This window comes from Astatotilapia calliptera, chromosome 19 (genome assembly GCF_964374335.1).
Source record: "Astatotilapia calliptera chromosome 19, fAstCal68.1, whole genome shotgun sequence".
In the NCBI taxonomy this organism is placed as follows: Eukaryota; Metazoa; Chordata; class Actinopteri; order Cichliformes; family Cichlidae; genus Astatotilapia; species Astatotilapia calliptera.
The window spans coordinates 31,828,623-31,843,622 of record NC_137440.1 but is presented as its reverse complement, the minus strand read 5'-3'; the positions used below and the strand labels follow the sequence as shown (position 1 = coordinate 31,843,622).

The following is a 15,000-nucleotide window of genomic DNA, read 5'->3' as shown; positions in this document are numbered from 1 at the left end:
AAGTTTCTTCTCTCTAAAAATAAGGCACGTGGCTCAGGTTTGCAAAGTTGCATCTGGACAAACCACAAGACTTCTGGAATGGTGCTTTGACAGGTGAGAACAAAGTGGAGATGCACAGTGAAAAGCAAACACATCGATTGGCACAAACCCCTCTTACAAACTGTGAAGCACGGTGGTGGAGGGACGATGATTTGGGCTTGTTCTACAGCCACAGGACTTGGACACCTTGCAGTCACTGAGACGACCATGAACTCCTCTGTATACCAAAGTATTCTGGAGTCGAATATGTGAGGATCTGTTTGACAGCTAAACCTTGGCTCAAATTGGGTCATTTATCATAAGGACACAGTAAATCTACAACAGAATATATATAAAAGAAAATAATCAAGGTGTGCAAATACATTCCTCATTTTTTCATATATTGCTTCTGCATTTTGGTTTATTTTTTGTCAGATAAATAATGTAATAAAGTCATGTGTTGTTGTTCTTCTAAGGTTGTACTTAAACAATTTTAAGACCCAGTAATAAACAGATTTTTATAAATTATGTCCTGATACGTAAAACCTTAGAATTGAAATAGAGTGTACTTTATTTTTTGCCATGACTGTATTAGTTTATGGTTTAGAAATCACTGCCTTGGGGTTAACTCTTTGAGAAACATTGTTGCACTAGTCCTGTTGGATAACCTTTTATACTTGGGCCACATCTTATGACTTCTTTTTCAGTCCTGTTTATCCTCAGTGTGCCTGAAGGACAAAAAAAGTTGTGCTTTGCAAAGACATTTTAAACTGAAAGAAGCCTGCCTTTTTACACAATCTGAAGGGACAGAGTCGTCACAATATTTCTAAACCGTCTGTAAGTAACAGGTGGCTTTTTCATCATCGAAAAAATTCCCCCACAAAAATTTAAGAAAAAGAAAGCTGTTTTTGTACATGTCAGGGGAAGTTCCCTACAGGAAGTGGTGCAGCCTCAGACCACATCTTGGTTAACAGATATGTAAAACCTATGCCATTAGGCCACAGATGGATTTATATCCACAGGAAAAAAACCACATGTAGCACTGAGGTGTCTGTTTACATTTTGCATCAGAGACAAGATGGAGCAAGTTTAATGGGCTAAAATGACAGTTTAGTGGGCCACACAATGAATCTAAATGGAAATAAAGGTGGAGCCTGGGTCCTCAAATCGATATAAACACGGCTTTTGTAAACACATTTCTTGGTGGACTAAACTTAATCAAACATAGGTAAACGTGTTAATGTGTACTGTACTGTGCTGCCTGCTGTTACATAATTCGTCCACCAGAAGACGCTGTGGTCTCGTTGATCTTGATGGGCTTGGATAAGTTTTATATCCAAATTTAAATGTCGAAACAATGTTATTAGGGTGCCTTGGGAAGGACGTGTGCGCGCAAAATTAATGAAATCCAGTATTTTATTTAAACAAGGAGCCTACATGTGGCTTTTAATCCCCGAACATCATCATTAGCAATATCAAAAAATACAGTAAAATGAGGCTAATGTGAACAATATGCTGATAGAAAACAGGCACATAAGTATGGCACAGGAAGTCTCTTTTACTTAAACAAAATAAATAATTTAAAATGTTAAATACCGTTTATGTCTTGTGGTTAAATACACAGTGGGCCTTTAATGCCAGGCAGGATATTGTTCTAAATAACTAATTTCACACCTGACAGCAAGATAAAAATAGCCATCTATGCAGTGAAGCTTTGGATGTGGGATTTGTCACGCGTGAACAGCCCTTAAAGAGCCCACAGATGGGTCAAAAGATTTTAGAAGATTAATACTTGTGGAAAAAATTTATCGGATATAAAAATAATAAACGCTACAGTAAAAATAATAAAAATTCCGTGAGGGAGCTTTTCAGGAACCTAGAGAAGAGCAAGGAGACCCAAAAACTACAATACCCAGTTTGCAATGCACATCCTGGTTGAAAGGTTGAGGACGTCATACTCATGCTGCCTGGAACCACAACACGAAGCTAAATAGCTAGCAAAACAGCTGTTTTAAATAGTGGTATATTTATTATTTTTGTGTATTGGTACTGTAGCGCGTTTTGGCAGAAATGTCCGGAAAGGCTAAAGATATCCTACAGATGGATCTGTACGGTTTACTTGGAGTTGAAAGCACTGCTACAACGAAAGAGGTGTGTAAACTAGCACTTAAAGCTAGCTTTAGTCATTGTGTTAAAAATAGCCGTGTTAAGATAACCATGCTTGTAAGTAACGCATTGTAAGCTGCAACCTGTTATTTTTATTTGCCAGACTATTTATTATCAAGTAATAAATAATGCAAATTTGTTGTCTTAGGACATTTTTGTCACGAAGCAAGAGGCTATGATAACTTTCTGCTATGAAGATTAGTATTTCTTTTAATCGTATGTGTGTGTAAATGGTGAAGAGGTTTTTTGTTTGTTTGTTTTTACAGTGTGAGATAAACGTAAGATAAAACTATAAAAGATGCAGGTCCAGCGTGTCATATAACAGACAAACCGGCTAATGGTTCATTTACACCGTTGTGATACTCTGAAAGGCCGCTGAGTGGGGGTGTTGCATCAGGCAAACCTTTAGTACTATGCCTTGACATAAAATCCCTTTACAGTGAAACTATGACCATAATTTCGGTGTGATTATTCAGTTATTGGTTTTTGACTGTATATATATATATATATATATATATATATATATATATATATATATATATATATATATATATATATATATATATATCTTTCTTTTGTAATTTCAGCTAAATCAACATACTTAGCTCCTGAAAGCTGGTGTGGTTCTGAAAACATCTGATTACATGTGCGTTACTGCTGTGGGTAAACTAGTTTTTTGCTTTTCTGCATATTGGAAACAGAATTTTGCAAAATTCTCTTTGTTCTTGCAATCAACCCTGGAAGCATTTCCCCAACATCGCTTCAAATTTTCATCTCTGAGTGGTTCACCATGATTCCCTGAATCAAGCATTTTCCCTGCAACCACCTCTCTTCACCGTTTCCACAATCCCGAATCCACAGGCCTGAAGGGAAATTAAAATTGCTGCCAAAATGAGGGAGGCAGTTAATTTCTTAATTGGAATTCAAAGTTCTGTCCTCCCCAGAGGATTATCCTTAAGGAAGTTGGTGGTTGTGGCTTGGGTAGAATTTAGGCTCCAAAGGGAGGGGGGCTGATTCTGTGAGGTCTGTTGATGGTCGAGAGAGATAGTGGGTTTGTTTGTGTGCATGTGTGTGTAGTGCGTTTAGTCAGAAGGGAGGGTCTCAAAAATCAATCAAGTGTGTGAAGAGAGATGTCATCAGATGAGCTACTTATCCCAGCTATTAGGCACACTGTTTATCAAAGAAAGAGGAAGAAGCTCATCCCAGAGCCTGTTTATGTGGTTTTAGCCATAGCTTGTAAAACACTGCCTTGACGTAGGGGATTTGCATACTTCATGTTCCCTTGTTTCTCTTTAGCGTCTCTGCTGCTGACCTTTCGTTGCGCTTAGCTGGCTGATAAATGCCATGTAAACTGGCACTTCAGAGTTTATGATTTAATGACTTCATGGGGTTTACGTTATGCTTATAGTGCTAGGGAAGGCTTTTTCTAAAGACCAGTCACCAGTTAAACACTTGTACCTACCACAGATTGCTCGTCCACAGCCAAGACCACACAGAATTTCTTGTGGTTTGTTCAGCTACTTAAATTTTAATGTACCTATTACCTAATGTGTTTCAGTAACTACACGCTTGAATGGTTTACTTCCACTCAGAGCATCCAAGGACAGGTGATTTCATTGCATTGTAATAGTTCATTGTAAACTCAATGCCCCCACTGATGAGTTTCTTTTTCCTCTTCAAGTCTTTGTCAGAATAGGTGCATTAAGATTATAATTGCATTCTGCAGTGCACTGGGGAGCATCATCAGCGTGCAATCAGGACAGCAATTTTTATGCAGTTTATTTCTAGTGCACTAAGTATGTATTCCACAGTTATACAGCCATATACACTCTTAAAGCAGACAAAGCAGTTATAACTGAAGAAATAGATTAAACCATAATGATGTTTTTGCCAGATCAGTTACCGTTAGGTTGGTGTTATTGATTTAGTTGTTATTAAGTGAATTAATCAAAATGAGTGCTCTTCCTCAAACAATTTGATTACTGCATATTAATTTATTTATGCCAGCGTGATCTGTGAGGTTTGCATTAAGAAGCACATGCATCCACAGTGTGCTTACAGTTTCTCCCTGATACATCTTCAGTGAGGTTCTTGGGGTCATGAGGTGTTTTGGATCTTTTAGCATCAGACCTCCTCACCCAGATGCCACAAATGGGGTTGGCTCTCTGTCTTCCGTCTCCTGTAGCGCCCAGTTGCTTGCACTTTGAAGAGTGAACATCCTGCAAAACCTCCACAGCTAACCTCTTTGGGCTCACAGAGCATCTTCCAGCCTCTGTCCTGGCACTTCTCCAACAGCTCCTAGTACTTTGCGTGCTTCTTCTCGTTTACTCTTCCCACATGCTCTTCCCAGGGCCCTCTAAGTTCTTGAATGATCGAGTGTTTAGTCGGTGGCCTGAGTGATTGCGTGACAGTGTCTTGCAGAAAATACAGCTGTTTATCCAGGTCCATGCTCAGCTGCTAGTGGAGGGCTACATTCACTTTTCTTTTTACCTTTCTTTCTCTGGAGTATTTTGTTATTATTTTCTTCTAGCTGATAATATCTCATAAAGAATCACACATTGTTATTAATGAGGATGGATCCATGGCTGATCAGGCAGCTAATCATCTACACAGTAAGGGTTTCTACACCGGGACCAGTAGTTTGTCAGCCATAATTGGCACCAAAAACTGGTTTAATGAGGACAAGATGTGAGCATGCAGCTAAACTGAAGCAAATGGGTATCCGGTCGGCACTGAGAATGTTTTTTTTTTTTTTTTTTTGCCAGGCACTAACTATTAGGCTACCGTTGGCCTCCTACTCCAGGATTGTAGTCTTTCCCTGATCTTGTGGTTCATTCTTTGACAAACAGAAGTGTGGGAAATAGTTGAGATTTCTTCCATTTAGTCTGTCTCATGCATGAAACAAGTAAATTGGCATATGAAAATGTGGAATATTTTGAATTACAACAGACAGAAGATACAGTAGGATTAAATACAGTTTTCATCATCTGTAAGCACAAGGGACAGCAGCTGGTTTTAGTCCAGGAGTTCTTCTGTTTTTCATTTTTTCCAACAACTGATGGATTCAGAGCCAGTCCTATAAGGTCACGGTGAACTGCACAAAGATAATTGCTAGAGTAATTGGCCGGATTAGGGCTATAGGAAGATGCCCTGCAATTGAAGACTTATGCGCACAACTTCTTAAAGATTGCACTGCTTTGGCTCCTAGTGTGGAGAACCAGCGGGCTCAGGGTCTTCCAGCATCAATTAAAGATTGCGTGTTATGGCACTGATGGGAGTAATCATGCATTATTTAACAAAACAGCTCCAGAGGCACAGTAGAGACAAGATATCGTGAAGGATCCTAGAGAGAGTGAAAAGGAAACGATTGGAGGAGGAACTGGAGAGAAGGGGAGTTATGATGACATGCAAGATGGCTGTTCTCCACCAGAGCAACTTTGGTGATGACAGGTTGTACTTGTCAAGCAGCTCGGCTGGCCAAACGTACTTCCCGACAACGGCAAACATCTGCTGTTAGTGAAGACGTGGCAGAGACATGTTTATCTTGTCAGATAGGTGCAGGTGATGAATGTGAGAAGCTGACTGAATGTGAATTAAGGACACAGTATAAACTCACGGGTGATGTATTTATTTTTATAAAGGCTGCTTTTATATCAAATCACACGTACTTATCTTCATGATGAACTCTGGTTACCCTGTTTTAGAATTTTCTGTTTCCCTGTTTTTGGCATCCATTTCTGTATTTCTGAGTAAAGAAAGACTGCAGTCACAATTATTTATTAAAGGGTTTGAAATGTTTTGTTTTATGCATAAACGTGATGATACATTTAAAGGAAAGGTAAATTAATCATACTAATACCAGAACTTGAAGTAAATGCAGTAAATCCATTAATGGATTATCTGACAAGTGTTTGCCTGTATTGCTTTTTATTTTCTCTTTTCCTCAGTGCATCATATGAATGATGATCCAATTCGAGTGCAGTTAAACATTCACCTGTTGTGATAAAGAAATTAAGGGTTTTCTCAATAAGGAAGTAATCTATTCCTCAACCTCAGTTCCAAAACAGTGGGACACTGTGTGAAATGTAAATAATAACGGAATGCAATGATTTGCAAATCACATAAACAAATAAACGTCTCAAAAAAGCTGGGACGTGTTCATGTTTACTGCTGTGTAGCGTCCTCTCTTCTTTTAACAACAGTCTGTAAACATCTGGGAAGTGAGGAGAGCAGCTGCTGGACTTTTGGAAAAGGAACGATGTCCTGTCTGATATAAGATTGTAGCTGCCTGATTATTCTAGGTCTTCTTTGTTGTGTTTTTTGCTTCATGATTCGCTGAATGTTTTCAATCAGTGAAAGGCAGGCCTGGTCAGCACCCAGACTCTGCCATTATGTAGTCATGCTGTTGGAATTGATGCAGTATGCGGTTTAGCATCATCTTGCTGAAATATGTAACGTCTGTCCCGATGTCCTCTGGATGGGAGCATATGTTGCTTTGAATCTCAGCATTAATGGTGCCTTTCCAGGTGTTTAGACTGCCAATTCATTAGGCACCCCCATACCATCAGATCTGCAGGCTTTTAAACTGAATGCTGATAACATGCCTGACCTTCTCCTTCTTAGTGTGGAAGTCATGGGAGCAATGTTTTCCACACATAATTTTATATTCCAACTTGTTAAACCACAGAACAGTTTTCCACTTTGCCTCTGACCATTTTAAATGACCTTTGGCCCAGAGAAGAAAGAAGTGTTTCTGGATCATGTTCAAATATGGCTTCTTCTTTGCAGGATTTTTAATCTGCATTTTTGGATGCAACAGCAAATTGTGTTCATAGACAGTGATTTCTGGAAGTGTTCCTGAGCCCATGGTGTAAGATCCATGACGGAATCATGTCTGTTTTTAATGCACTGGTGCCCGAGGGCCCGAAGATCACAGGCATCCAATAATGATTTTCCACAGCGATTTCTCCAGACTCTCGAAATATTTTGATGATATTAGGTACTGTAGATGACGAGACATTCAAAGTTGTAGTAATTTTATAATAACAAGTATTACTGTGAAACTGTTCCACAAAATATAGATCATTTTTTGCACATTGGTGAAGCCCTGCCCATCTTTACTCTTGAGAAACTTGCTTTTTCCGGCTTTTTGTTGCTCCGTCCCCATTTTTTTTTTGAGATGTGTTGCTGTCATCAAATACAAAATGAACTAATATTATTCAGAGAATATTTAAAATGTTTCAGTTTAAACATCTGACTTTGTTTTCTACGTTCTTCTGTGAATAAAATATGGGGTTATGAGATTTGCAAATCATTGCATTCCATTTTTTATTTACATTGTAGAATCCTAACTTTTTTAAAGCTGGGATTGTAAGGTAGTTTTCTTCTTGAATTGGATCATGTTCTTTTCATTTTATTTAGTTAATTTTTAGCAATTAACAACTTTATAAAACCCATTAGAAAAATAATATTTTTGCCTCACTGCTTCAGGGAAGTCCTGAAAGCTGTAATCCGATTAATCTAAATATAAGAAATGCCAAAAGTTCAAAAACATTAGCTCATTAAAAAATTGCAGCCGGTGCTCAGTGCTCTGTCCTTTATGCACTACAAAATTTAAGATTGAACTCCTGTTACAACAGAAAGAAATCATTATGTATTAATGATAATGCAAAGTGGTAAGGCACATGGTCCAGATGTTAGCTAACTGAACTTAAATTATGGGGGATTTTACAAGAAAATGATCACACTCTCATTTCATCTTCCTAAATCTGTTTTTAAAAAGATATCATTTCATTTATATTAAATGAAAAAGAGCTCTTAACTATATATGGAGCTACAACAGTGGCATAAGCTAAAGGAAGGCATAGCTCTTCCATATCTTGGCTGCTAACATTTCAAATGTTCAAAAATGATTTATATTGTGTTTTCTATTCCAAATACAGACTGATGCTATTTTGAAAGCACATTGCACAGCTCTGATTACCTCAAGTTCCTATTTTACAGTTTACTAACAACTCCAGACATGATTGATACTTCCAAAAAAGTGTGTATTACATATGTTTCTATTCCAGTTTAGGCATTGGTTCTCTGTGGTATAACAAAAGCTCACACACCTTTACATTTCAGTATTGCAAGGTACGATATAGCGAACATCAAGGCACAATAATTTTTGTCAAAATGACATTAATGCAGTGCAGGCTTGTTTTTATCTCCACTTAAACTGCATTACCATCAGAAGATTATGTAACACTGATTTAAAAAAGAAAGAAAGATGTAGACTTGTTTTCAATCATGGTCTGCACATCTTGAGCAAGTTGGTTGGCGCTTTGTGGAAATCCACAGTAAGCAACTCCTCACGGTGGTAGAGGGAAAAAGGACAGAGTAGGACCCATTTTTAGGCTGTGTTTTGATCCCAGAGAGGAGCTGCAGTTCACTCCTTTGCAATTCAGTTCAATTTTATTTATATAGTGCATAATCACAAGAATGGTGCTTGAGGCAACTGTTGTTGAAGAGGAGTATAATTTTGAGGTGAAACTCGAGTCTTCACTTTTTTGTATCTTACTTTAAAATGAGTTGGACAAAGGTATAATAGGGAGTGCATTGAACAGAATGTGAGAAATAGACAGGCGAGGATAATACAGGGGAAGCAGGCTAAGGCCAACAGTAAGCATATGTGTTTGGTTCTAGTCCACAGCCCTGCGTGTCAGTCGCAATCTGTAGGAACGCTGTGTGTGCCAAGCAGCAAGACTAAATATCCTCTAATGATGTCTAGTCTCTCAAAAAGCCCTCTCACTGAACCAAGTTCTCATTTACTGTTGGAACAATAATGACCCCCCCCCCCCCCCCCAAAACCCCAATCCAGTTTAGATAGAAGAAAGGACTTTTGACATTTAGGAGCTGTGTGAGCTGCAGTTATCTCCAGAGGCTTCACTGGAGGCTTGCTTGGTTCATATAATCAGTCAGAGGTTAAGCTCTTGCACCCTGGATGGAGGGCATCCAGTCTAATGTGTGACTGTGCTTAACTGTCATTGGAGCTGCAGTTAAAAAAGCCTGGACGCTGATTAATTACACCATTGTGCTTCCCCCCAATTCCATCCATCCACGTAAAGTCAGCTCAGTATGTTTTGGCGTGCGTTCTAGAGATAAAACTGTGCAAAACAAATTACAGGGAAACACTGCATATGCCAGAAGACAATGCATCCAATGCAAACGCTTCCCAGACATGAACAAAGGGGCTCCCAGTTTTTGTGGCCCGAAGCGTACTGGCAGGAGATTGATTTGCGCTAACAGGGAGAATTTGAAAACATCCAGAATGTTGGCATGACTGATTATGTCTGGTGAGAAAGTGCATGTCAGTGTTTGTGTTTGGTCTGTTCTTTAATGTGTATGTATGGGGGGGAGGGTTGGATGTGCCAAAACTTTAGCATGCAATGCATGTACTGTATATGAGCATGTGCGTTTGAGGTTGTGCAGAATTCTCAAGCGCTGGACTCCACAGCCCCCTCTGGTCTCTGCGGTAATTTTCCTGTTTCCCTTCATTCTCAAAAGAAGCAGACGTCTAATAAAAACCACCTCTCCATTAAGTGATTCCTAGAAGGACCAATGAATGGTTAATGTTCCAAGCAGTGACCCAGAGTTAAAAAATCAGCTGCCAAAGGATGCTGCTTTCAGACTATGTCAGACTTGATTTCATTTTTTATGACATATTCTATCTAATATTGTTTAAATAAAGATAGAATAATACTAGGTTGCAACTTCGTATTTATCTTGCAATCTGACAACTGGAATAGCCTGAGAATAGTTTTGAATTCTTGTACAGTGCCGTATGTACCACAGTGGTTAGAAGCCATTAACGGCATGTCAAAAGGACACGAAGCACAGGATCGGCTTAAAGTTTCAGTTTGATCCAAACAAAACAATTCCATTAAAGACCACATTTCACCTCAGATGTTTTTATGTCAGGCTGTTACTGTCTTTGGCATTATTTCAATGAGGCCATAACTTCTTAGACTTCTGGGCCAAACTCAACGTTATAAAATTATTGATACACAGTAAGAATTATATCTTTACACGGTGCCCAAAATTTGTGCTTAACCTCCCAAGACCCCGAGCCCTCATATGGGGGACATTACATTTTGTTTTATTCTTTTTGTAATAGGTTTCTTCCTGCTAAAAGGGAGTTTTTCCTCCCCAGTGTTGCCAGTGCTTGCTCATTTGTTGTTTGTTAGGGTTTTTCCTCTATTTTTTAGGGTCTTTACCTTAAAGTCTAAAGCACCTTGAGGAGACTCTTGTTGTGATTTGAGGATATATAAATAGAACTGAAGGTTAAGGGAATTGTTCATTTTTCTGCGTTCTAACAAGCATTTTCCACTCTTTGTAATGTTTGGGGTTTTTCCCTCCTCCTTTTTCAGATCAAGAAAGCGTATCGACAGAAAGCGTTAACATGCCATCCAGACAAGAACCCAGACAACCCAAAAGCAGGTGAGTGAGACAGTTTTTGTTTTGCATTTACTGTTTTCTCACATGATCTCCAAACCTTATCTGACAGAGATGCATATAAAGATGCAGATGATTGGATGCATAGAAGTTCTGGTGTAGATCCACATCTCTTGGCTTACTAGCTGCGCACTTGGTAATAGTGCAGGTAATTGTCAGATTCAGAGCAGGTGAGTGTAGTGGTGAGAATACATCTCCTTTTGAGGGCTATGTGGGAGGAAGTACAACCTTAGAAAATTTCCCTCCCTGAGTGTCCCAGGTTCATGTGTCTTCTGTCTCCATTCTGAGGCATTGACCGTTGCCACTGAGGAGTTAGTTATGACCACTCACTGAGTTGCCATTAAGGTCCAGGGCCAAAAATGAATGCTCCAGAGTCACATTCTCACAGCGTTAAACTCTGCCAGATGTCCTGGCCACAGCACTCTGTCGCAAGGCAACCAGCGCATGTTTCTCCCGCCAGCTTTTTAGCTAGAAAAACATGGCCAGCATCACCATCCTCACCGCCCTCATCCACACTCTGTCCTCCCTGGGTTCATGTGTCCTTCTGCAGCTTGGTGCCAACCAGCATGTCAACAATTAGACCAGAAAATCTCAGCATAGCTTTTTGTCAATAGGGGAAAAATGCACCTTGGACAAGAAGCTGGTCACGAGGTATGTTTTCAAGTTAGGTTTATGTGGTTTCTGGATGGTTCAGACAATTTCTGATTATGTCAGGAAAAAAAGGAAATTGGTAGGGTTGAGAGGGATAACACAAAAGCAGGGGGTCGGTTTCCCAGAAATGGAAAAGTAGTGGTTTGGAGGCCCTCAACACTCGAACCCGCGCATGAAGAGAATTGGACTCTATCGCACGAGAGCGGAGCAAGTCTTGGGACTTGCTGCCCCTCAGGGGAGGGTTGTTTGCATGTAAGAGGTGACATAGGGGTCACAATTCTTCACTGATTGACGATACCCCTCCCCACTATCCCCTCTCCCCTCTAAATACCCCATATTGTGACACTCGGAGGTGCCTGGTGGGCATGGCAGGTTTCCCCCAGTTGGATTTCATTCCAGCCCATTATATGCATGTAGGTAACCTGACCGCCTCTGCTGGCAGCGCGATCTCGAGAGCCTTCTGTTAGTGTGCAATGCCAGTCCCCACAGGGAGTAACAGTATCAGTCTGTTAGGCCTCCCATAAGTGAATGATTAAGCCTGGCTAGTATCGTGCAGTAATGTGCTGCTTGGAGGACAAGCTGGGGGGACTGTGGTCTCCCAGTGTACATTTGTCTGTGCGTGTGTGTTAAATGACAACTGGTATAGTGGTATTTGCAGCAGGCTGGGCCAGGGGAATGCACGGCCGTGTCACTGGAGGAAACAAGTTTCGTGAGACCTGCGGCAAATTTTGAGACACAAATGTCGCAGTTTGTATCGGCTCCATGTCCCATCATCTTGAGGCATTCGTAGACATAACTCTGCTTTTGGATTAGGTGTCCTGTCCTTCTCAGTCTCCCCGTTTCAGTATAATTTTATGATCTGTCTTTTTTGTTTCAAACTGGCACAATTATCAACCCAATTTTTGTAAACCTTTAGCCACGTTTTTCTTTTTTATAGGTAATATCCCACAAGATAAAAGTTGAAGGCAGTAATGCAAGAAAATGCTCTTATTCTGTCTTTTTTTTTTTCTTTTAGTTGAGCTCTTCCACCAGTTATCCCAGGCTCTTGAGGTGCTAACTGATGCCGCCGCCAAGGTAAGACCGCTGGTGTCTTGTAACCTCTAATATGGATCCTAGCCCTCAAGTAAACCGAGACACAGCAAGCCCAGCAAGGAGTGATCTTGAAGTCTAACGCTTTTTTTTTCAGGCTGCTTATGACAAGATTTGTGCTGCCAAGAAACAAGCAGAAGAAAGAAACAAGAAACTAGATAGCAAGAGAAAGAAAATTAAACTTGGTGAGTCATTTTTCTGCCGCATCCCAGAGATTATTTAGTGATATTATCTTGTGTTTCTTTCTAATTATCAAGTTTTAATGCTGAAGTACTGTTTCCTCTTTAAAGAATAATAATAATAAGTCAGTCAATCAATACTATGAGTATATGATGGAGATGTGGATTAGTTTGTGTGCGTTGTTTTGACAGACTTGGAGGCCAGAGAGCGACAAGCAGAAGCTCAAAGCCAGGAGGAAGTGCAGATCACTAGAACACTCGAGGAAGAGGTATCGCATTTTATAGAAATCACATTAGCAAAGATACTGCGCTGCAATTTGCCTTAAGAGGCTGCAGAAAATTTTAAATTTCACTATACTGCAGGTATAAGTGCTGTATTGGAAAATGCATCTAGGAAAACTGAAGCACACCCTGGTGCTTTCATTCTGTTTTTCATCAAATAGTTTTTCCTGATTGAGTTGAACTCTTCCAAATACTTGGGTCACGAACAAAGGCTCTGTCTAAGAGCTCCTCTCTTTATTTTGTTTTTTCACAGACATAATTATCAGTAAGGTCATTAAGGTGATATTGCATGACTCGGTGCAGTTTGTGCAGAACACCCATAAATAAAAATGGTGTGCATGCTTCCACTGTGAGTAATTTCCATATGCTCAAGGTGCTTCATGCATATACATAAGGAAGGAGGCCATAACCAGCAGGTGGCACTATTCCATTTTCTGACTTCATCGAGGCATTAGTGCCTTAAGTGATGAAACAAGCTGGTTTGTATAGCCTCCTTGAGTAGAGGACATAAACACAGAATTGCAGAGCAATAAAGCTGATCATATTCCAACAGCTGTTATTTTAACATGTGCTGTCACGTAACACTTGGCCACCTGTTCATTCACATTTCTGCATTTTATGTGCACCTTCTCCAAGATTGCCCGCTTGAGGGAGGAGGGATCCAGACAGCTTGAAGAGGAGCAGAGGCTCATCAGAGAGCAGATCCAGAGAGAAAGAGAAGCACATCAACACGGAGGAGACCACACTCAGAGAAGTACATGCATTTGACCAATCCTTGCTGGTCTGAGTTAGCTAAACCAGTTTATTGTAGTCCTGACATTTTTATATCATCCCAAAGCCTTGCTGGGGTGAACCCCCTGTGTTTCCCATCCCTCGTCGTGTCAGCACAACCACAGCAGCCACCAGGCTCCCTGTGGCTCACCATGTATTATTCACACGATAGACTATAACAATAACTGAAATTATATTGGAAGAGGTCTGTTTTAGTTTCTTGGCAAGATAGCAAAGGGATGCCAATCACTGCGTACACAGAGCGGTCCATCAAACTTTTAACCTCATGGTAATATTTTTTGCAGCAAAAGGAAGGCAGCGTGTATATACTTAGGAAAACAACTGACTGCTGCCCTAAACTAGACCCCTTTTGTGGCCGGACAATTACTAATGCATTGTCAGCATGTCTTCTGCGTCTTTTCCATTTGCACGCACACAGCCCTCCCCTGGATCAGCAAGAGCTATACATTTAACACATGACATCCATTTTAAAATTGCTGTCTATCTGCACTAGTCCCTCGACTGCTCTCTTGCGTATAATATTTCAGGAAAACAATAGTTTCTTTGTTTTTTTCACTTCTCTGTCTCATCCCCCCCCCTCTGTTGCGTTTTGTCAGACTCAGGAGTGGAGAGATGTTCCAAGAGCAACGTAACCCCAAAATTGAAGGTAAGGCTCAGAATATGTGAAGAGAGGTCAGGGTTGGGGTGAAATATGTAGTAAGAGAATAATGTAGGTCCCTCAGTAACGTGGAGGAGCGACTGCTATATCTGAGTGAAATTTCAGGCAGGATCTCAGCGGGGAGTTTGATAAAAACCTTTTGCCATTTGTGTTTCATTATTGGAGACCACATAAGTTGCCTCACTACTGAGCACACATGCTATTCTGAAGTCCAGTCCTCTTGAGAGGGCACAGTGTCGTCAGGAGACCAGTATCTAAACTAAGAGAAGTCTTATTATATTTCCTCCTGGAAACAGCAGAGTCTGCATGTATTAACATGGGATGTTAGCTAATGTGTTTAGACAGTAAATCTGGTTTTAAAATTTGATAGCCATCTAGTGCCGCAGCGTATTCCCTGACGTTTGTGTGTTCAGCTAGAAAAAACAAACAGCGGCCAGACTGACAGCATCACAAATCATGTTGCATGGACAGGGACACGTTTACTGCAAGATTTATCTCAGAGGCTCTGCTTCTATCTCAGATTGCAGCCCTGCGTGCAATCAAAAATATTTTCTTATTAATAATTTATTGGCTTCCCACATCAGATACCTGCATCTGAACGTCTTAAAAGCATAACATGGAATATAATCTCTAGACAGTTAACCACAGCCATTTTTTCTATATTCAAAC

General features: G+C 40.2%; 1 protein-coding gene across 1 annotated transcript in view; it reads left to right on the top strand.

The window, feature by feature from the left end:
- The first annotated feature begins 1,932 nt into the window (after positions 1-1,932).
- The window catches only part of dnajc17 (DnaJ (Hsp40) homolog, subfamily C, member 17), a 34,233-nt gene continuing 21,165 nt past the window's right edge, over positions 1,933-15,000 (top strand). The window contains exons 1-7 of the mRNA XM_026151924.2: positions 1,933-2,169; positions 10,596-10,665; positions 12,347-12,405; positions 12,518-12,605; positions 12,792-12,868; positions 13,518-13,635; positions 14,270-14,319. Coding sequence (XP_026007709.1) covers positions 2,089-2,169; positions 10,596-10,665; positions 12,347-12,405; positions 12,518-12,605; positions 12,792-12,868; positions 13,518-13,635; positions 14,270-14,319 — 543 coding nt within the window. The 5' untranslated portion in view covers positions 1,933-2,088. The remainder of the gene's footprint in view (positions 2,170-10,595; positions 10,666-12,346; positions 12,406-12,517; positions 12,606-12,791; positions 12,869-13,517; positions 13,636-14,269; positions 14,320-15,000) is intronic.